General features: G+C 61.0%; 2 protein-coding genes across 6 annotated transcripts; both read right to left on the minus strand.

Annotated features, from left to right (window-relative positions):
- Positions 1 to 4,301: 4,301 nt before the first annotated feature.
- On the minus strand, positions 4,302 to 5,591 carry LOC122471030 (platelet glycoprotein Ib beta chain). Its single transcript, XM_043559400.1, has 2 exons — positions 5,451 to 5,591; positions 4,302 to 5,190 (listed from the first exon to the last, which is right to left on the minus strand). Exons 1-2 carry the CDS (start codon positions 5,458 to 5,460, stop codon positions 4,580 to 4,582), a joined length of 621 nt encoding a protein of 206 aa, XP_043415335.1. The 5' UTR covers positions 5,461 to 5,591; the 3' UTR covers positions 4,302 to 4,579.
- A 119-nt stretch (positions 5,592 to 5,710) lies between these two features.
- Positions 5,711 to 14,673, minus strand: LOC122471029 (septin-5-like). 5 transcript variants are annotated; one of them, XM_043559399.1, is made up of 12 exons: positions 14,580 to 14,673; positions 14,436 to 14,446; positions 9,683 to 9,779; positions 9,490 to 9,576; positions 9,093 to 9,216; positions 8,871 to 9,005; positions 8,548 to 8,665; positions 8,314 to 8,415; positions 7,412 to 7,508; positions 7,191 to 7,326; positions 6,852 to 6,954; positions 5,711 to 6,750 (listed from the first exon to the last, which is right to left on the minus strand). In XM_043559399.1, the coding sequence occupies exons 1-12, from the start codon at positions 14,620 to 14,622 to the stop codon at positions 6,712 to 6,714; spliced, it is 1,092 nt and encodes a 363-aa protein (XP_043415334.1). In that variant the 5' UTR covers positions 14,623 to 14,673; the 3' UTR covers positions 5,711 to 6,711. The 5 variants fall into 5 exon arrangements, with proteins under 5 accessions (XP_043415334.1, XP_043415330.1, XP_043415331.1 ...); XM_043559395.1 differs by lacking the exons at positions 14,436 to 14,446; positions 14,580 to 14,673 and adding an exon at positions 13,166 to 13,468; XM_043559396.1 differs by lacking the exons at positions 14,436 to 14,446; positions 14,580 to 14,673 and adding an exon at positions 10,577 to 10,933.
- Positions 14,674 to 20,056: the final 5,383 nt, after the last annotated feature.

A 20,056-nucleotide genomic window follows, 5' to 3' on the forward strand; every position in this document is an offset into this window, starting at 1 on the left:
CCAGCGGCTGAACTGGGGGTCTGGGCAGTGGGGGTGCTGAGCACACTCCATAGGTCTTGGGAACATTTTCATGGGTTCTCTCAAGCTTTGCCCACTGAGTACTGACCCCCCAGGGGAGGTCCACAGTAATGGAGGGGTCCCCACCTGGTCGATCTCCCAGCACCCTTTGTCCAGCTGGCCTTCACCACGCTGCGGGGTGGTGGTGACAGGAAAGCAGGACAGAAGGAGGGAAAGACCGTGTTTCCTCTGGGGCAGAGAAGATCCCCATGGGAAGGCTTCTCTGGGAAGGACTGCTGATCCCCAGACCCTGCAGGGCCAGCCCATGGGTTCTCCTGATAGGACAGGACGTCATCTTCTGCAGACATTTCCTGTCTGTGCACAGAGAAGGTGAGGACGAGGAGAGTGTTGCATCCATTGTAGACAGCCCTGGGTGTAGACAGCTCTGGGCATGTGACTGTGCTGGGGAAAAACGGAGGTAGGCCTGGGGGATACCCCAGGGGCTGTTTAAGGAGGGCGGGACACAAGAGCTAAGGCCAGGCCCAGTCACCAGGACCAATGACCCTAAAGGCCCCCCTCAGCCTAGGGGGTGAGTGCTTCCCGAGAGCCCCCTGCTGATTTATGGTTCTCCAGGGTGGACAGAGTTATGGCTGCTAAGGCCTTGCTCCCTCCCTCTTCCTCCTCCCTGTTGGGGGTCGGTTGGGGTGGGGTGGCTCTCAGCTGGTTTCCAGATGGGCCTGATAGAGGGGGCATCTTGGGGTGGGAGGCCAGACACCCTGAGCAAAAGGACCTGGCCAGTGTCAGCTGGCCAGCCATAGCTGCCTTTGTCTCTCTCTGTGGTTGTCTCTGTCTCTGTCTCTGTCTCAGGCTCTGTCTCTGTCACATGCAGCCCCCCTTCCCCGAGGCAGCCTGGGTGGGTGGGAGTGGGAGCCGGTGATTTATCGCCTGCTGCCTGTCTTCCATCGGAAACGCCGGGGGTGGGCGCAGACGGTGCAGTGAGCTATGGGCCCCCAGGGCCCCGCCACCCACCCCAATGTTGTTGCTCTGTCTGGGCGGCGGGTGCACCCCACCCCGACGTGGCCAGGGCTTCGGGGGCCCCCAGACCTTCCCAGGGCCTCGTCCACGCGGGCCCCACTCAAGTCTCCGCCCACCGAGGGGCCGCCCCCCTCCCCAGGCTCCCCTTCATCTCCCCAGGCAGGAGGGGGCCCACGAAGGACCCGCACCCACTCCTCGCCCCCAGGTTGGTCGGGACGTGGCGAAGCGTCTGTTCCACTCCCCCTGGGGGGCTCCCATTCCACCATCCCCACCGGCTTCTTCCTTCTAGTCGCCCTCCACGCCACCGGCCACCACGCAGCCGCTCCGTCCAGCCCCGCCTCGGTGCACACAGCAGGGGCCCAATATATGTTTACGGAGCAAACAGGCGGCAGGAGTGCGGCTGGTGCACCTGAGCTGACACTCCCTCCGCCTGGCGGAAGAAGTCCCTTATCTTCCCTGTTGATGGGCTGTCAGCGACCCCGGGGAGGGGAAGGGAGAGGAAGGTAAAGGAGGGGAAGGGTGTAGAGGGGGCGCGCTCACCCCTCCCTGTCAGCGGCCACTTGATGCACCCTTCCCTGTTCCCGTGGGGTGTGCGACCTGTCGTCCGCCGTCTCGGCGATCCACCCCCACCAGCCTGGGCAAATCCGTCCTCTCCTGGCCTCTGTTCCTCTGCGGACCCTGGTTGTCTGCACGCCCAGGGCTCACCCACCTCGGCTGCCCTCGCCCCACGTGGGGGGTTTCCGCAGACCACGAGCGCCCTCTGGTGGCTCATTCGGGTCGCGGCGCGTGAGGGGAGAACCGGATGCCGATTTGGGGGCGGGAGGTCCTCAGCCGAGGCCGCAACCCATTTCACAGACAAGGACACGAAGATTGCCAGAGGGAGGTCACGGCTGTATCTGTCCCAGGAATGCCGTCTGGCCCTGCCGGGGCTTGTTCAGAGAGGCTGGGGGTGGGCAGTGATGTGGTCAGAGGACCCCTGGGCTGTAGGGCAAAGGACCCTGAATCAGACAGCTTGGGGGCTGCAGGTGTGGGGGGATGCGTAGTGCCTTGAGTGGCCACCGTTTTGTTCCCATCTGGAAGGAGAAGGAGTCTGAAACCGCAGAGAGGACCAGGCTGTCAGTGGGGAAGGAAGGGCCCCTGGGGCAGGTGTGGTGTCCATTAGATGGAGGACCACGCTGCGGGGAGGGGCATGGCAGGCCCTTGAGGTGGGGGTAGAGGTGTACATTCCCCCTCCCTGCACAGGGCCATTCAGGGGCGCTGAGCTGGGACCATCCACTTCCCCACACTCCTTGGAGGCCCCAGGGTCAGTGCATGGAGGGTCAGCTCAGGGTCACAAGTTGGGACCGGGGACTCCCAGGCAGCCCGGAAAAGATTCGCCAGGGAGGCCAGGCCAGCACCCTCTGTGGTCAGTACCTTGGGCAGAAGCCAATCTAAATCATGGAGAACTGACAAAAGAGAGAGAGAGTCTAGGAGGAACCATGGAATTCAGCTGCCCTATTTACCAGGGAGTAAGGAAGTTCTTCCTCAGGTCTGACCAGACTGTGACACCAGCCTCTTTCCTACATCAGAGGAGCTCCAGCTGCTTCTGCAGTTCCGGGCTCTCAGGGTTCCTTGTGCCCACCCTCTCAGAGGGACACAGCCCAGAAGCCCTCACACTTGTGGGCAGTGGGCCTGGGCTCCTGCTGACCCCTCCCCATAGTGTCTGCTGGAGCCTGGGCTCACAGCCCAGGAGGCTTCCTTCTCTTAGCTTGGGGTCACCTAAGACCCCCAGGCCATTTTCTCCTGAGCCCTACATTTGTTCCCTGAAGGCCTCAGTGAGGAGTAAGAGAGGAGTCCTAGGGGCTCTGCTTCCAGTGCAGCGTGGAGAAAGCTCAGGCCCAGCAGGAAGACCCCTCTCTGGCATCTGGTTTCCTCCTCTGGAAAGTGAGGGGGAACATCCCCTCCCTGTACCATGCTGGGACTGAGTTAGGCTGCCTGTGTACCTTGCTGTGACAAAGACTATTATCTCTGACCCCCACCAGGGGCTCTGGGTGTGCTGGGCCATCCCTGAGGGTGTGTGTGTGTGGGGGGGGGGGGGTTGGCAGTTCATTTGTACAAAAGGGGCCATCCCTGATGTAGTGATAAGGCCGGATGGCCGGCTGGACAGTTGGCCACAGCCCACAATGGGCCGGATGCCCCGCACCTGCCCACAAAGGAGGGGGTGGCTCCTGCCTCACGTCTGACCGGCAGCCCTGAGATAGCATCAGCCCAACCGGAGGGCCATCCATCTTGTCCCACAAAGACTGGGACAAAGGCCATGTCAGCGGCAGCCTCCCCGACCCGGTCAATGGGGGCCAGAGCCTTCCTGTGCCAGGCGCCCCAGGCCCAGGCCTGAGGCTTCTTGTCAGGGTCCTGTTTGGGTCCATGAAGAGTGGCCTTCATTGTTTACAGGGCCAGCCGGGTGGAGGCCCCACCCAGGGTGGGAATGGGACTCCAATATTGAGGAAAGTGTCAGCCCTTCATTTGGGCACCCTGGGTCCCTTGTTAGCAGCTTGTGCCACAGTGGGGCACCCTGGAGGAGTCCCAGGCCCTGGCTGCTCAGCCTGAGTTCAGGGGTGAGATAGGGGAGACCAGGGACCAAGGCTGGTCCGAGCGGTCAGAGGCACCTTCCCACGGGAAGTGGTGGTCAAGTGCAGAACATGATTCCAGACACTGTGCAACTCCCTGGTACCCACTCAACCCTGCAGGGACCTGCCTCACCTGTCCTCCAGAGGCTGAGCTTCTAATTCAGATGCCCAGGGAGTTCCAGGTGGGCCATCAGATTATTCTCACCACCCTGACCCATCCCTGACTGCCCTGAAATCTGCCCATCCACACTCCCAACAGTGCTCAGAGGCTCCTCACGGCCCCTCACTGACCCCCAGAGACCCCAACTCCAAACATCCTCTCTCTTTCTCTCAACCACACTGTCCTGCAGTGCCCTCGATGTCCCCACTGTCTTCACTGTCCAGTATCCTCATCGTCCCCGTGTCTTCACTGCCCCTCAGTGTCCTCACTGTCTCAACACTGTTTTCACTGTCCCCACAATGTCTTCACTACCCTATAATGTGGTCACTGTCTGAGTTCTTCTGTGCCTTCCGCTTGAACTCCTTTGAAAGTGAGTGGTCTGGGAGAGTCACTGATCCCGTGTTGGGTGTAGGAAGATGTGATGCATCCCCCTTGAATCACCTCCTAGGGCTTGTCCTGTGGTTTGGGAGGGGAATTTCCGGGTGGTGGGGCACAGAGACCAGTCAGATTGGGAGAAGGGTTTATTCTGCACTGGAGTTTGGTGTGGGGAACCTCGCAGGGGCTGGGCTGCAGCTCACCCCCTTGACCCGCCTAAGCGTCCTGGGCTTTGGCTCGCCTCGCTGCAGAGGGGTGCGTGTGGCCCGGGGCCCGCAGGGGGGTGGTGGGGTCTGGAAGACTGTGCCCAGGCGGAGGACGAGCCCCGGTCCGGGTCAGGGCGAGGGCTCCTTGGAGCAGGGTCCTGTCGGGCTGGCACGCCCGCGTCGCTCAGCGCCTCTCAGGACTACTCGTAGAACTCGCTGGCTCCGGCCGTCTCCGCCACGAGCGGGGCGGTCAGCGACAACGGGTGCGCGGCGCGGGCGCGGGCGCGCAGCCGGCGCAGGCGACACAGCAGCAGCAGCAGCAGCAGCGCGTGCAGGAGCCCGAGGCCGAGCAGCAGGAGCTGCGCTGCCAGCGCCCCCCAGCAGAGCGCGCCCGGCGCACAGGCGGCGCGCAGCTCGTCTTCCGCCAGGTACGGCAGCAGGCGGCCGCGCAGCGCCGGGGGCGCGGCGCAGCGCAGGTCGCGGTAGGGCGCGCGCTCGGGCCGGCCGGCCAACCAGGCGCGCAGTGGCACCAGGCGGCAGTCGCAGCGCCAGGGGTTGCCGCCCAGGTGCGCGACGCGCAGCACGGGCAGCGAGTCCAGCAGCCCCGGCGGCAGCGCCGTCAGATTGTTGCCCGTCAGCACCAGTTCAGTCGTGTCCGGCGGGAAGGCGGCGGGCAGCGAGGCCCATGTCAGCCCGCGGCGCCCGCAATCCACGCGCGTCCCCGCACAGCCACACGGCGCGGGGCAGCCCGCGACTGGGCGGCTGGGCGGCGCTAGCAGCAGGAGCAGCAGGCTCAGCGCCCGGCGCGGCCCTGCAAGGGAAGCGCCGCAGTGAGCCTGGTGGCCTGTGTGGCACCTGAGCGGGTCCCTGTACACCCCAGGGCGCTGGGCCCGGCCCGGGCCCCGGAGACCCGAGCCCCGCCTTACCCGAAAGCCTCTCCACCTCGACCATCCGCGCGCTGACTGGAAGTCCGCCCTAAATCTCCCTACTGCAGCCCAGATGACTGCAGCGCCTCCCAACCCGACTCTGCTCAAGGAGCGCAGTCCCGGGCCTGCCTGACCCCAAACTCACCGGAGCCCATGGCGAGAGGATGGTGACCTGGCTTGTTCTGGAGCGCTAAGCGTTGGCTGGAGAGCCAAGTGATAATGCCGCCCCACTCCTGCCAGGCCCCAGCAACCCCGGCCAAACCGACCACAGCGCTGCCACCCGCCAGAAATAACCCGGAGGCCCAGTAGACAGACGCTGCGGCCCCAGATAGAGCGCTATCACCTGGGCTCGCAGGCTACCAGGGCTTCCACCCCCCACCAACCCAGGGGAGCACGGATCACCGCTGCGACTTCACCAACATTGTTCTCCTGTCACCAGGACAGGATGCAGCATTCACAACTGAACAAAACTGGAGACTGGGATTGGGGGGGGAAGGTATCATGCTGGGGGTGGGGGAGGAATGGACTAGGCAACCCAGGGCAACAGTGCTGCTGGGGAGAAAGGACCTCCAGCCACAGGCAGGGAATGGCAGTCTAGGGGTGGGGGGTTCCCAGGTTGCCCAGCACCCACTGTTCCTGGAGCCCTCAGGCCAGGCCACAGCCCTAGATGAGGAGTTTGGGCAATTGCAGGCATCCCTGCCCCACCAGCCCCGGGAGATCCTTGCCTGCAGCCAGCTGCTCTCCTTCGGTCTGGAGGGATCCTAAGCGCTTCTGTTGCCCAACCTGCCACTGAGCTACCCAGTGAGGGGTGAGGAGGTAGGGAAGGACTGGCCCACCTCGGCACAAAGTGAGGCCTCAGCGTAAGCTGGGTGGCCCGAGGGAGGGGGCACATGAGGGTTCCCAGGTCCACTCTGTGGCACTGGGGTGGAGAAATAGACCTGGGATGCCGAGGATCTGCTCCCCTATTCTGCCTTGTTTTACCCCCCTACCTGAGTAGGGCCTGGAGTCGGAGTTCATGACCTTCTGGGGCAGGGGTAGATCTCAAAAGTCATGGCCCAAATTAGCTCCTGTTCCCCCGAGGCCAAAAAGGGCCAGCTGTGGGGGCTGCTGTCCAGGCCCCTTGGAAGCAGATACAAATAAGGGGAGGGACTGGTGCTGAGAATAAATTAGGGTTGTTTGGGGGCTATGAGCCTGCATCTCTGGGTCAGGTTGGGAATAGTCGGGAACAGTCCTGGTCTGGACCATTCCAAGACTGGTGTTGTGCCCAGGTCTGTTGGAGATCCAGATTTATTCCAGGGTGGAGTCCAGGCCAGTTGGGGTCCAGGGACGGGAAGGGCCAGCCTGGAAACTGGCAGTATATCCATGGCAATGTGGGGCTGGGTTGGGGTCACTGGTCCTGCATCTTGCTACTTCATCTTCTGCAGCATCTCCTGCATGCGCCTTAGCTGGAGGTGAGACGGGAATAGCAGAAGGTAGAGTGACAAACGTGATAGGAGGGGCTGGACCCCCACCCCCACCCCTTCTCCTCCCCTGTGGCCCCACTAACCTCCTCATCCTTCATCCTGATGAGCTTTTCTGTCTCAGCATCCGGGGTAGGCAGTGGTAGGATGGGGATGGGGCTCTCCATGCGGCTGTCCTGGGTCAGTTTGCTGTGGGGTGGACAAGAAGCACAGTTTGTCTGACCCCCAACACTACCGAGGCTCTGCCCTCCTGAGCTCCCACACTGTTGGGTCGGCTCTGGGAAGACAAGGTGCAGGGTGGGGGGCCTACTTGGGAGTCGGGGCAAAGTTCAGATCTGGGAAGGCAGCAAGGATCAGCCCTCTGTTAGGGAGCCTTGGCTGGGAACATGAGGTGCACGATCCAGGTCCGGGTCAGAGCTGCGCACCTGGTCATCTGCTGGATGCAGTGCGCGCGATAGTTCTCATAGTGCACGTCGCATGTCACGTCCTTCAGATCATGCATGTGTGTGCGGATCAGCATGTTGCGAAGCTTCACAAAGTCGCAGTGTGCCTGGTTCTCCACTGTGGGGCAAGAGCGGGTGTTGGGTGGGTGCAGGCCCGGGGGAGCCACCCCACTCCCTCTGTCGCACCCCATGCCTGAACTCACCCTCCACGATCCCCCAGGGGTACAGTCGCCCCCGGACCCGCTGCCCCTTGGCCTCCACCACTGTGTTGCTGCCGATAACCGCGAAGGGTGCACTCTCCTGGGAAGGGCAGGTACAAGGGCTCGCGCCCAGTTAGTGTGAGTGTGGGCTTAGTGGCTGAAGAGGGACATGGGCACTCGGCACCTGGTCGCTCCTCCAGTAACACTATCAACAGCCCCTCCCCAAAGAGATCCTGGGGTTGCCCAACCCTTGTGGCTTCTCTGAAGCCAGAGCTGGCATGGCTTATACCCGTGGCACAGGGTATGTGCCCAGCCAGGCATATCCTCCCCTTCTGACACCATCCCCCATCAGGAAGTGCTCCATTCAGCTACCATCGCCATCCCTCCCTCCCCAGAGCTGAGCCCCTGCCTCCTGTTACTGATGCTGACTTAGGCTGGGGCCAAGGGCTCCACCCTGCTCTTGGCCCAGTGGCTGCCTATCCCGTGCCTTAGGCTTGGTTATTGCCACTCTAGATCCCGGGGCACCCAAAGCAACAACCACTCTCTGGAGCTCAGAATTCTGGGAGCCAGGGCACACACAGGCTTATGGCCATCAGGCCAGACCCTTCTGCTCGTGACCCATTGGAAGAAGACTGAGGAGCAGGGTCAGGGTGGAGGCCTGGCCAGGACTGTGCCTTTGGGTCCTGGCAAGTGCTCCATGACACACTAACCACACGGGGCCCAAACTGCACAAGCCAGTGGGGACATGAGTGACTGTACCCCGCCCCCACCCCCCCACCTCACCCCAGGTGGAGGGGCTCTACTGCCCAGACAAAAGACTCTTTCCCCCACCGGGTTGGACCTGGATGCTTGATGCCATGTAAACTGACCTCCAGTTCCCTCCTCTGCCACCCCAGGCCGCTCACCTTCAGTTCCCGATCCTGCTGCTTGAAGTCCTCATCCTCGTCAGAGTCACATTCAGGGAACTGGTACACGTGGATCCCAAACTTGTCAATCTCCTCCCGGATCTGTGGCAGGGCAAGGGCTGTCAGATTTGAGGCTGGCCAGGGACCCGGGGCCAGGTGCGCTGGCACCCAGGATCAGCACACTTGGTGTTCTGGGTCCTGGAGACTTAGCCCAGGCCCAGTTGCCAGGCTCACCCGCTCCTTCAGCTTCCGGATCTCGCTGGGGACGAGACAGTCAGCTTTGGCGATGAGGGGCACAATGTTCACCTTCTCATGCAGAGCCTTCATGAAACCCACATCCACTGGCCGCAGCCTGCAGAGAGCATCCAGGGGTGGAGAGGGGCATGGTGGGGGTGGTGGGGGTGGTGGGGGCACAGAGAGAGGGTGGGATGGGCTCAGGGAGGGCATGGTTGTGAGGGCACAGGCAGAAGATAAGCAGTGACAGGTGCAGCCAATGGGGAACCATGGAGGCGGGTCCCACCCCCTACCCTGAGCCTGTTCCCAGGACATTCACGCACCCGTGTCCAAAAGGGGAGATGAAGTAGAGGCAGCAGTGCACACGGTTGTCTTGGATGTTCTTGCGGTTGAGGCCACTCTCGTCACGAAAATACTGCTCAAACTGCTGGTCCACGTAGTCGGTGATGGGCTTCCAGCTGCAGGTAGGCAGGAGGGTCGGTGAGGCCAGAGGGGACACTGGATCAGCCTAGACACAGACTGTTCCCCAGCCAGGCTTTCCTCACCACTCAGAGTTGTTGACAGCATCCCCGAAGCCCGGTGTGTCTACAATGGTGAGCTTCAGCTTGACCCCCTTCTCCTCAATGTCCACCGTATGCTTCAGGATCTCTACCGTTTGGCTGATGTGCTCTGTGGGTGTCGGGGCATCGTTTGCAGGGGTCTCTCCAACTCTCAGACCCCACCCCCACTGGGCAGCCAGGACCCTTGTTCTCATCCATTCTAGCATTTAGCCCTGGCCTCATGGTCTAACTGTGGTCTGGGCCACTCCTCCTGGACCCTGAACAGGAGAGACCCACGCTGTGGGGAGAGAGGAGCAGGGTCTGGACCCAGAAGGGACCCCTTTGAAGGGTCACACAGCAGAGGATGGGGAACCAATGCCAGGGCTGCATAGGGCCCACTCACCCTCGGCACTGAGCAGCTTCCGGTCCTTGTACAAGTCGGTCAGGAAGAGGCTGTGGACCAGCGTGGACTTCCCCAGGCCCGACTCACCTGCCAGCAGGTACAGTGAAAGAGTCAGGTTAAGTCTGGGACCCCTCTGACAAAGCCTAGCTGGCTATGGCCCAAGCCACCCGACCTGGGAGTCCAGCCCACTCACCCGCCACCATAAGAGTGAAATCGAAGCCCTTCTTCACAGACTTCTGGTGCACCTGATTGGGCAGTGTGACCAAGCCCACGTACTGCTTGTTGATATCCTGGGGGGCAGGGGCAGGGCAAGTCAGGAGCAGGCTTGGATTCCTGGGGCAGTCCGATGCCCTGTTCCCTACCCGGCTCAGACATGGAGGCAGCAGAGGGCAGAGTCCTCTGTGTGGGGAGTTTCAATGGCAGAAATGGGGTGAGGGCCTGTGAGCAAAGTCCTGGAGCTGGGAAGGCAGGTAAGGGGGTGACAGGCATCCTTGCCCCCGCCTCAGTGAGGGGCTTTGCAGGGACCTGAGAATGTGTCTGTGTGTGTAGAGTTTAGGATGCCTGGCTGCAGTAGTCCTAGGCTGGGTCCTCCCTTGGGCGGTGGGCAGAGGGCACCAGGACCCAGACCCCTCACACACATCCAAGGCCCTCCATAGGCGGGAGAAGCCTCCTGGCCTCAATACTCACCCCTCCTGAGTGTACCAGGGGGTGGGAGGCCACCCTCCACCATCCAGCCGCGGGGGTGGCTGGCTGCTGCTACCAAGGGGAGCAAGGGCTATTTATAGACAGCGGCACCAAGCCTCCCCCACCCTCGGGGTCCCAGCGCCCAGTCAGGTGGACCCTGGCCCTGCCGGTCCCTGTCACGTCCCAGAGCCCTGGGACCGGGACCCGGCAGGCACACACACGCTGACCCACATTCCACTCCCCTCTCCACACACACCTTGAGCCGCCTCTGGGCCCGGGTCCGCTGTGACAACAGCGGCTGCTCCACCAGGCGGTCCTGGGGCGCTGCCAGCGAGTCCATCGCTGCGTTTGGACCCCAGACCGGGTCAGACCCACAGGGGCAGGGCTTTCAGGAGGGACTTACAGGCGGTACTGCCCTGAAGCTCTGTTCTCGCCCCCGTTTTACAGACGCGGGAATTGAGGCCCAGGGAAGGGACGTTGCCCACCCGCGGTGTGGCTGACCCCAGAGGCCACGCGGGCCATGCCTCTGCCAATGCGGACCCGCCCCGAGCCGCGCGCGCGGTCTCAGCCACAGGCAGGCCCGGCTCCCGCACCGAACCAGAGGCGGGGCCTCGCGGGCGCTGGCAGGCGGGGCGGGCGGGGAAAAAGACCGCCCCACCCGCACGGTCGCCGGGAAACAGTCTCTTGGAAATTGGGCCGCTGGCGGAGCCACCGGAAAGCTGCTTCGGGGGGCAGGGCCCAGCATAGGCGCGCATAGGCACGGAGGCGGAGTCCCGCTGCCGGACGGGTGGCCTCTGTCCGGGCGTCTCGACCACCCGGCTGGGAGGGTGGGGAAGCCAGGGCCCACCTAAGGGCCCTAGGGGGCAGGGTTTGTGGCCGCCCCGCGTCTCGCCCCCTCCAGGTGCAGCGCGGCTTTCATCCGCCAGAGGGCGCCGGGAGAACGCTCCCGGGACCTATGCGCACCCACGCGGGAAGCGGCCCCTCTCCCTCCTTCTCTCCTCGTAGAATTGGCCCGGAAACCTCCCGGCGGTGTCGCGGAGTCCTAACTATCCACGGCCACACCCCTCCTTGTACGCTCCCTCCCCCCTCGTATGTTATGTGTGTGATGGGAGCAGGAGTGTTCTGGACTGGTGTGGCCCTTCCAGACACGTGGGAACTGGGAGGGGGCAGAGCCCACCTCCCCAGCCTGGACCCACCTCCCCTTCGCCCGGGGTTGAAGGGGCTCAAGTGCTCAGTTAGAGCACCAGAGGCCTACCCACCCTACCTCCGGGAAACTTGGAAGTTGCAGCCAGCCAGCACTGGCCACAGCTGCCCCCAGACCACTTCTGCCAGCCAAAGTGGGGGGATGGTGTGTAGAGTGAACTTACCCCCTCCCCATCATTTGTCTCCCTGTCAGCCTCCTCGCCTGCTCTGATCCACAAGACGGACCCACGAGGGCTGGAAAGCTCAAGCCGGTATAGCTCTCACCCCCTGTGACCACCCGAGGGGCCACAGGCCTCTCCTGGGCACCAAACCCTTCCTCACCCCTCTCTCCAGGACCCTACCAGAATCGGAACCAGCCAGCCAGGCAGGAGGGAGGCTTGGAAAGGAGCTGCAACAAGAACAGACATACTTCTTGGACTGTGTATCAGTGGGGATAGGCGGCCCCCCAGCTCTTCCCCACCTTGGTTCTCCCTTCTTGGCTCCCCTGGTTGAGGGGCCTCTGTCCATTTGTCCAGGCTCATGATGCTGCTGTGGGGCCTGGAGGCCCCTGGCACCTGGGGAGGAGGGGTGGGCCCACAGCTGGGAACAGGAGAGTCTTTCATCCAGAGGAGAGCAGGGGGAAGCCACAGGGCACCTCCCTCAGCTCTCCCAGCTGGGCCCTCAGTCCTTGCCCTGAGAAAGCCTCCACACTGGCCCAGCCCTCTGCCATGTGGACCTGTAGGAAGTGTCTGGGCCAAGTCCCACCCAATCTCCACCTGTAGGTCCACTAGAGACACAGCCCCTCAGCCTAGCCCCCCTGCCAGACAGGCTGGCATCTCAGGCTCAGGGCATCTCCAAGACAGACACACCTGGGTCTACGCCTTAGCACTTCACAGCTGGGTGTCTAATGGAGCTTGTCACTCTCAGACTGCCTCAGTTTCTCCACTGATAAGGCACAGCCTCTGGGGAGGCCCAGGTCAGAAGGGCAAGAGTCAGGAGGGTGACATGTCAGGAGGGAAAGGGTCTCACTCCCAGCTCCTGCCCCTGCACCCAAACTCACCCAGACAGGGCCTGTGGATTCCCTGGGGGAGCTCCAGGGAAGGGGCCCTGCCACCCCCTCTCTCTGCCCATGAAGTACAACAAATATTTCTCAGGGCTTCCTGAGCTGTAGACACAGCTGTGCCCACCTCCTCCGGTGCCTGAGACTCTCGAGGCATTTCCATTCTTTTTTTTTAAACTTTTTTTTTTCAACGTTTTTATTTATTTTTGGGACAGAGAGAGACAGAGCATGAACGGGGGAGGGGCAGAGAGAGAGGGAGACACAGAATCGGAAACAGGCTCCAGGCTCTGAGCCATCAGCCCAGAGCCTGACGCGGGGCTCGAACCCACGGGCCGCGAGATCATGACCTGGCTGAAGTCGGACGCTTAACCGACTGCGCCACCCAGGCGCCCCAGAGGCATTTCCGTTCTTAGAATCACTGGAGTCAGCTCTGGAAGCAGCCACCAGAGCCAATAGAGCCCCTATCACTGCCTGAGACGAGGTGGGGGCCAGAGGATGGGGGCATGGAGGGCCACCAGAGCACCCCCCACCCTCTTTCATAGTGTGGATAGCTCACCAACACCAAACAATATTAACGGTGAAACTACCATATCTTCCAGCTCCCCCCCCCCCCCGCCCCGGATCCTCGGGGAGCCTGTCCCAAAGACCTGGCTCCTTGGCTTTGTTCCTAGGGCTCCCCCTCCACCTGCATGGTGCCCTCTCCCTCTGGTCTGAGGGGTAGGGGACAGGTGAGGCTGGCTCCTAACTGACCTTGAAGGATGGGCAGACACAGGCCTGACGGGGCTCACACCTCAGCAGGAGGGAGTCCCTGTTGGTGCTAGGCAGCAGCTGCCTGGCCCAGTAACTCCAAGGCCCAGGAGAAGCTGTGGGGGCTGGTCTCCCGGGCCTTCTCTCTCTCTCCTTCAAACAATAGCCTGGCAGCATGTGTCCCTGCGTCTCAGGCATTGTCTGACCTGCCTTGATAGGAAGACAGCTCCTGGCCCGGGCTCCCTGGAGAGGCCCTTGCCAGCAGGTTGAGGTTGAGGGGCCCCTCCCCAAGAGCCTCACCTGTCCCAGGGTGGGGCGTGTCCCTGCCAGGAGACTGGCACCTGGCAGCCAGTGACTCCCAGCCTCCACCCCACCTGCTGGGCCGCACCCTGGGCCAGGACTTCGGGGTTCTACCCAGCATCTACCCACTGTGTGAATTCCTATCTCTGACGAGGAGTGCCAAGGCCACCTTGGTGCCAGAGTTAGGCCAAGAAAATCCCCCAACATGACTGAGCTCAAGCCAGAAAGGCCTCCAGCAGGGCCCCAGAGCCCCCTGCCCATCTGGTTACCCATCCCCACCCCACTCTCAGGATCTTCCAGCTCTGTTTAACCCCAGCCTCAGCTGGGTTTCACAGTGGGTGCCCAGGTCAGCCTCCTGTCATGTCCTGCATTCCCTGAGTGGGGGCCAGGCCAGCCCCTGTGGGAGGCCACAAGCCTATTTGTACCCACTAGGTTGGAAGACCCATTCTGGGCACAGGGATGACTCAGACCAGGCCTTAGAGGCTCCCAGTCTGGGGAAGAGGTCTGGCCACAGATCAGCCCACTCAAATTGGTGTGTGGGGAGAAGAGACATAAGATGCACAGGAGTGGGGTGGGGCTGCTTAGGGTCTAGGTGCTGGCTGGTGGATACAGACCCCTCCCCTAGCCTGTGGCCTGCGGTGAGGGTGGCCTCACTCAGGACCCCCAACACGAGGCCTAAGGCCAGTTCAGGGAGAATACACTGGCACTGGACCATTGGGAGACACCCGGCCCATCCCCCCATCCTGGGAGGGGCACCCCTGCTGTAAGGGTCAGGGGTCAGGCCCCCAGGGGCCCAGTGCCCACTCCTCCCCTCTGTAGCCCCTGGCGCGGCGGCACTGCCCCAGCTGACAATCGGTTATCGCGACAGGGCGGGATGACGGCCGGCGGGGGCGGGGTCGCGCCTGGGCGCCGGCGGCGTTGGTGGCACAATGGGTGACAGCCGGCCGCGGGGGGAGCGGCGGCGCGCACGTACCTGCTTGTCCTCTGCGGGGTCGGGGTCGGGTCGGGGTCCGGGTCTGGGCCGGCGGTCGGGGAAGAGACGGAAAGACACGGTGAGAGGCGGGCGGGCGGCGGGGACAAAGGCGCGCGCGGGCGCGCGGGCAGGCGCCGGGCTCACCTGGGGTCGCCAGCTTGCTCTTGTACCGCAGGCCTGTGCTCATGGTGGCCGCCGGCGGGGGGGACGGGCGGCGGCGGGCGCGCGGGCGGGGCGCGGCGACGAGCGGCGGAGGCCGAGGCCAGGCTGCGGGGTGACCGGCCCCTCCGCGCCGCCGCCGCCCGTCCCGCCCGCGCGCCCGCCAGCCAATCGGCGCCCGCCGCGCCCACGCACGACCCGGCGCGGCCGGCGGGGACGGGGACCCAGGCGCCCCCCAACGGCCCCGCGCCCGCCGCCTCCCGGCGACGCCCTCGCTCACAGCCGCAGGCCAGCGCCCCGGGAACCCGGCGACGCCCACGATGCCCCAGCCCACGGCAAGGCGGCTGCCCGACTCCCGCCACACCTCGCGTCTCCCATGCCCAGGCCTGGACTCTGCCTGCCTAGCTCTCGCTCTCGAGGGACCCCAGTCGGTGCCTCAGCCTCTGACCTTCCCAACGTGTGGCTCTTCCGTAAGACCTTGCCCCCAGGGACTGGTGGCCTCCTGCCAGCCGCTCCTCACCTCACCATGGACGATGGAGGTGCTGGCCTGTGGAGTCCTGCTCCTGGCCACAGCAGGAGAGGTGATGGTCACCCCAAGGAAGGCCGGATGCCCGGTGCAGGGCCGGTGCCCCAGCTTCCCTCCTGCAGCCTGTTCAGTGCTGTGCACATCTGCTCTGGGAGGAGACACCTAGGCAAGCTGCAAAGTCCAAGCCCCTGGGCAGTTGTCCCTCTTCTCTTTTTCTGGCTTATTTTCTGGGATTATTTCTAAAGAGTAACCGAGCTGACATCTGGGACAGGACGGACCGACCTCAAGCCTGCCTGCTCCCCCACTCCCCACCCCAGCTGTACACCCTCTGCTCTGCAGATGGCAGCCAGAACTGCTACCACCCTGAGAAGGGGGGCAGGGAGATCTCGGCCTCCTGTGCTAGAGGCCAGTCAGTGGCACTGAAGGCAGGGCCAGGGCCTGCACCCCATTTACAGATGGGGAAACTGAGGCCCCAGACCTTCAGTGATTGGCAAGATTCTCAAGCATGAGTGCCTCCTGTCTTCCGTCACTATCACACTCCCAAGTACCTTTGGCTTCCCTGGAGTGCTCTCAGATGTCATATCTGGAGTCTTTGGTCCCACAGAAAGGACAGGCAGACCTGTGGTCACCAGCTCCCCCAATGACAGCCCCCTTAGGAGGAAATGGCCTGCTGTACCTTCCACACTCAGGAAGCGCTCCTTTCTCCCTAGCCCCTTGTGTGCCCCTGGGTCCTCCTCCATCTCTGAATCACCAGCACCTAGCACAGAGTTGTTTGCTCAGAAAATGAAAAAGCCATGTAAGCAGCAGCATTGCTCTGCAAAATTCTGTGTCAAACACCCATTTCCCCCTCCACTGGGACCTCCACGTAGTCCAGAGCTGTGACCAGTGTGGGGACACTCCACCGCTCAGACCCCTCATCCAAAGCCTCAGGGCCAGATGTGTTTGGAATTCAGAATTTGTCATATATCTCATACAGTACATGATACCTCATTGGAGCCGGCTGCAGCTGCTGGTAACCAAACACATTAAGATGTTTGTAGTGGAGGGGTACCAGCGTAGCTCAGTAGGTTAAGCGTCCGACTGCAGCTCAGGTCATGATCTCTTGGTCTGTGAGTTCGAACCCCGTGCTGGGCTCTGTGCTAACAGCTCAGAGCCCAGAGCCTGCTTTGGATTCTGTGTCTCCCTCACTCTCTACCCCTCCCCCACTTGTATTCTGTCTCCGTCTCTCTCGAAAATAAATAAACATTAAAAAAAAAAACTTTTAAAGATGTTTGTAGTGAAATGAGGGGTGTCCAGGTGGCCCAGTCGGTTAAGCGTCCAACTCTTGATTTTGGCTCAGGTTGTGATCTCACGGGTTTGGGCTCTGTGCTGACAGCATGGAGCCTGCGTGGGATTCTCACTCTCCCCCTCTCTCTCTGCCCGTCTCCCGCTCACAATCTCTCTCTCTTAAAATAAATACATAAACAAACAAACAAACAAACATTTAAAAAAGGTGTCGGTAGTGAGGTGCGACTATTCACATGAACTGGAATTAATAAAGGCCATAACACATGGTTACACATCAGCCCAGGGCTGCCTTTGTTACAGAGTTTCGAACACTTTAGGTTTCAGAGCTTTGGGGGAATTTGGAATTGGGGATAAAGGAATGCAGCAGGGAGGGAACACTTGAAGTGATAGGCAGGACTTCTGAATCTTCCTCAGCTCCGACAGGCTTGGTGGAAACCCCGTCTGAGGGGGCCTGAAGCTTTGCAAAATGGTTGAACTGGTCAGTGAAAACTGGCACTTGGACCTTTAGTATGAATTGACCCATGCAAGCCTTTGCTTGTGGGGACAAAGGAGGAGACAGGAACCTATCCTCGATGAGGCAGACATGTCTTTGCAAAGGGCTCTCTCTGGGCTCAGCGGGGAGGGGGGCTCCGGGCAGCCCTGGGTCAGGTCTTGAGGGGAGTTGGCTGCAGGTCAAGGGCATAGCTCAGGCAGAGGGTGGGAGGTGCACCTGTACAAGAATCATAGGCTTTAAAACAATTCTGGAGATGGGAGACAAAAAGAACAAGGTGTATCACATAAACATGTCTTTTTTTGTAATGTTTATTTTTTGAGAGCAGAGCACAAGTGGGGGAGGAGCAGACAGAGAGGGAGACATAGAATCCAAAGCAGGCTCCAGACTCCAAGCTGTCATTATGGAGCCTGATGCGGGGCTCGAACCCACGAACTATGAGATCATGACCTGAGCTGAAGTCAGACGCTTAACTGACTTGAGCCACCCAGATGCCCCTAATATGTCTTTTTTTAATTGAAGTAAGTACATTCCAAAAGATTACATACAGAAATGCTGTTGGATTTGGGTCTGGAGTGGAGTCGTGGATCGGTGTGGAGCCAATGGAAAGAAGACCGGAGCCACTCCCTGGAAGGAGAAGGTATCAAGGGCAGGCCTGAGTCAATGCCTTCTGTGAAATGCCGTAGGGTGTCCTGAGGCTGCTGGCCTGGAAGGGGGAAGAGAGGGGTCTCCTCCTTGCCTTGGGGCTGTGGTCACCTGGACCGAGTCCAGGGGATAGCCCTGAATCCCACCACAGACACACTGCCTAGCTGAGAGACCCTTGGGGTAGCAGCATGCATTGATTGACATGCAGAATATCTGCCCGGGGACATTTTGGAAGTAGGACTGTGAGGTGCTTGTACTGGCCAGCAGATTCATGGGATGTGCCTCCAGTTCTCCTAGATGTGTCAACGTAAGGCCTTTCCTTCCTCCAGCCTAGATACTGTCGATGGGGTGGCCTGAGCCAAACTGTCACACTGCTCCTGTTTTATTAAACATGTGCAAACCCTGAGGGGGATGGGTGACATTGGGAAGGGGTGGGAGCAGCAGGGCCTGGTCCGGACACACACGGCGTTAACCTGGGTAAGGGGCTATGGCCTCCCTGACTGGGCTCTGAGTCTGCTTCCTCAGCAGGCAGAGAAAGCGTTGGCTCTGGTACAAAGGGGAGTAAATAAGACACCCCTGGGTGAAAAAAAATGCTACTTTTTAATTCACAAGGAAAAGAAGTTAATGAGTGAAAACATAAGTTACACCCAGAAAAATCTGTTCAACCAACTTGGGCTACAAATAGCTTGATGCTTTCCAGAAAAAAAAAAAAAAGGCAACAAAACCTCTTTTAGTTAAGAAATTCTCAAAAGGCTGCGTTCAGCCCATGCTGTGTCTCCCTCCCCGGACACGGACACGTGGGCATCAGCATGGCCACGGGAGACCGAAGATGGCCTCACAGTAAACCACCATGATAGTGACAAAGGGACAAATGGGTGGCAAGTGAGGCAGGTGCCAGGGTTGAGGTTTGTTCCAGGTTACACACAGATGTCAGGTGGAACAGGGGCCACCAATGACAAAGCTCGAGAATGTTCAATTCATCTGAGGACAAGGGCAGAGGGCAAGCTGGGTACAATGCATTAGACCCCTAGTATCCCCTCACAGGGGTATTGGAGGGAAGGGATCTACAGGGTCATGCCTGCCCAATGGAGGTGAGACTACGTCCCTGAGAAAAGGGTCACCACGAAGAAAGGAGAAACACATGTCCCTTTATCTGAACAGAGGCACTACAAAGGACCTTACGTTAGCTCAAAACACATTAAATCCACTTGGCTTCTTTTTTTTTTTTTTTTTTTTAATTTTTTTTTTCAACGTTTATTTATTTTTGGGACAGAGAGAGACAGAGCATGAACGGGGGAAGGGCAGAGAGAGAGGGAGACACAGAATCGGAAACAGGCTCCAGGCTCTGAGCCATCAGCCCAGAGCCCGATGCGGGGCTTGAACTCACGGACCGCAAGATCGTGACCTGGCTGAAGTCGGACGCTTAACCGACTGCGCCACCCAGGCGCCCCCCACTTGGCTTCTTAAGGTGAAATGGAAATCTCGCTTGCCTTCCTACATCAGGGTAGCACATGGGGCCACAAACTCCGAGTGGCTAGGGACAGTGATGTAAACTTGGTCTGAGCCCTCTGGAAGCTGGTGGCTTGAGGGTTAGGAAAGAACGAGACAGGGCTCCCGGGAAGATGGCGGCGTAGGAGGATGCTGGGCTCACCGCGCGTCCTGCTGATCACTTAGATTCCACCTACACCTGCCTAAATAACCCAGAAAAACGCCAGAGGATTAGCAGAACGGAGTCGCCGGAGCCAAACGCAGACGAGAGGCCCACGGAAGAGGGTAGGAAGGGCGGCGAGGCGGTGCGCGCTCCACGGACCGGCGGGAGGGAGCAGGGGCGGAGGGGCGGCTCACCGGCCAAGCAGAGCCCCCGAGTCTGGCTTGCAAAAGCGGAGGGGCCGGATGGAGTGTGTTCCGACAGCAAGCACGACTCAGCGTCTGGGAGGTCATAACTTAACAGCTCTGCTCGGAAAGCGGGAAGGCTGGAGGACAAGGGGAGGGAGAGCTGCTGAGCCCCCTGACAACAGAGCTCAGTTTGGTGGGGAACAAAGGCGCTCGCCAGCGCCATCTCCCCTGCCCATCCCCCAGCCAAAATCCCAAAGAGAACCAGTTCCTACCAGGGAACTTGCTCGCTCCGCGCAAACACCCAACTCTGCGCTTCTGCCGAGCCAAACCTCCGGCAGCGGATCTGACTCCCTCCCGCTGCCACAGGGCCCCTCCTGAAGTGGATCATCTAAGAAGCGAGCTAAGCCTGCCCCTCCTGCCCCCATGCACCTTGCCTACCCACCCCAGCTAATACACCAGATCCCCAGCACCACAAGCCTGGCAGTGTGCAAGTAGCCCAGACGGGCCACGCCACCCCACAGTGAATCCCGCCCCTAGGAGAGGGGAAGAGAAGGCACACACCAGTCTGACTGTGGCCCCAGCAGTGGGCTGGGGGCAGACATCAGGTCGGACTGCGGCCCCACCCACCAACTCCAGTTATACACCACAGCACAGGGGAAGTGCCCTGCAGGTCCTCAC

Source organism: Prionailurus bengalensis, chromosome D3 (assembly GCF_016509475.1).
Source record: "Prionailurus bengalensis isolate Pbe53 chromosome D3, Fcat_Pben_1.1_paternal_pri, whole genome shotgun sequence".
Classification (NCBI taxonomy): Eukaryota; Metazoa; Chordata; class Mammalia; order Carnivora; family Felidae; genus Prionailurus; species Prionailurus bengalensis.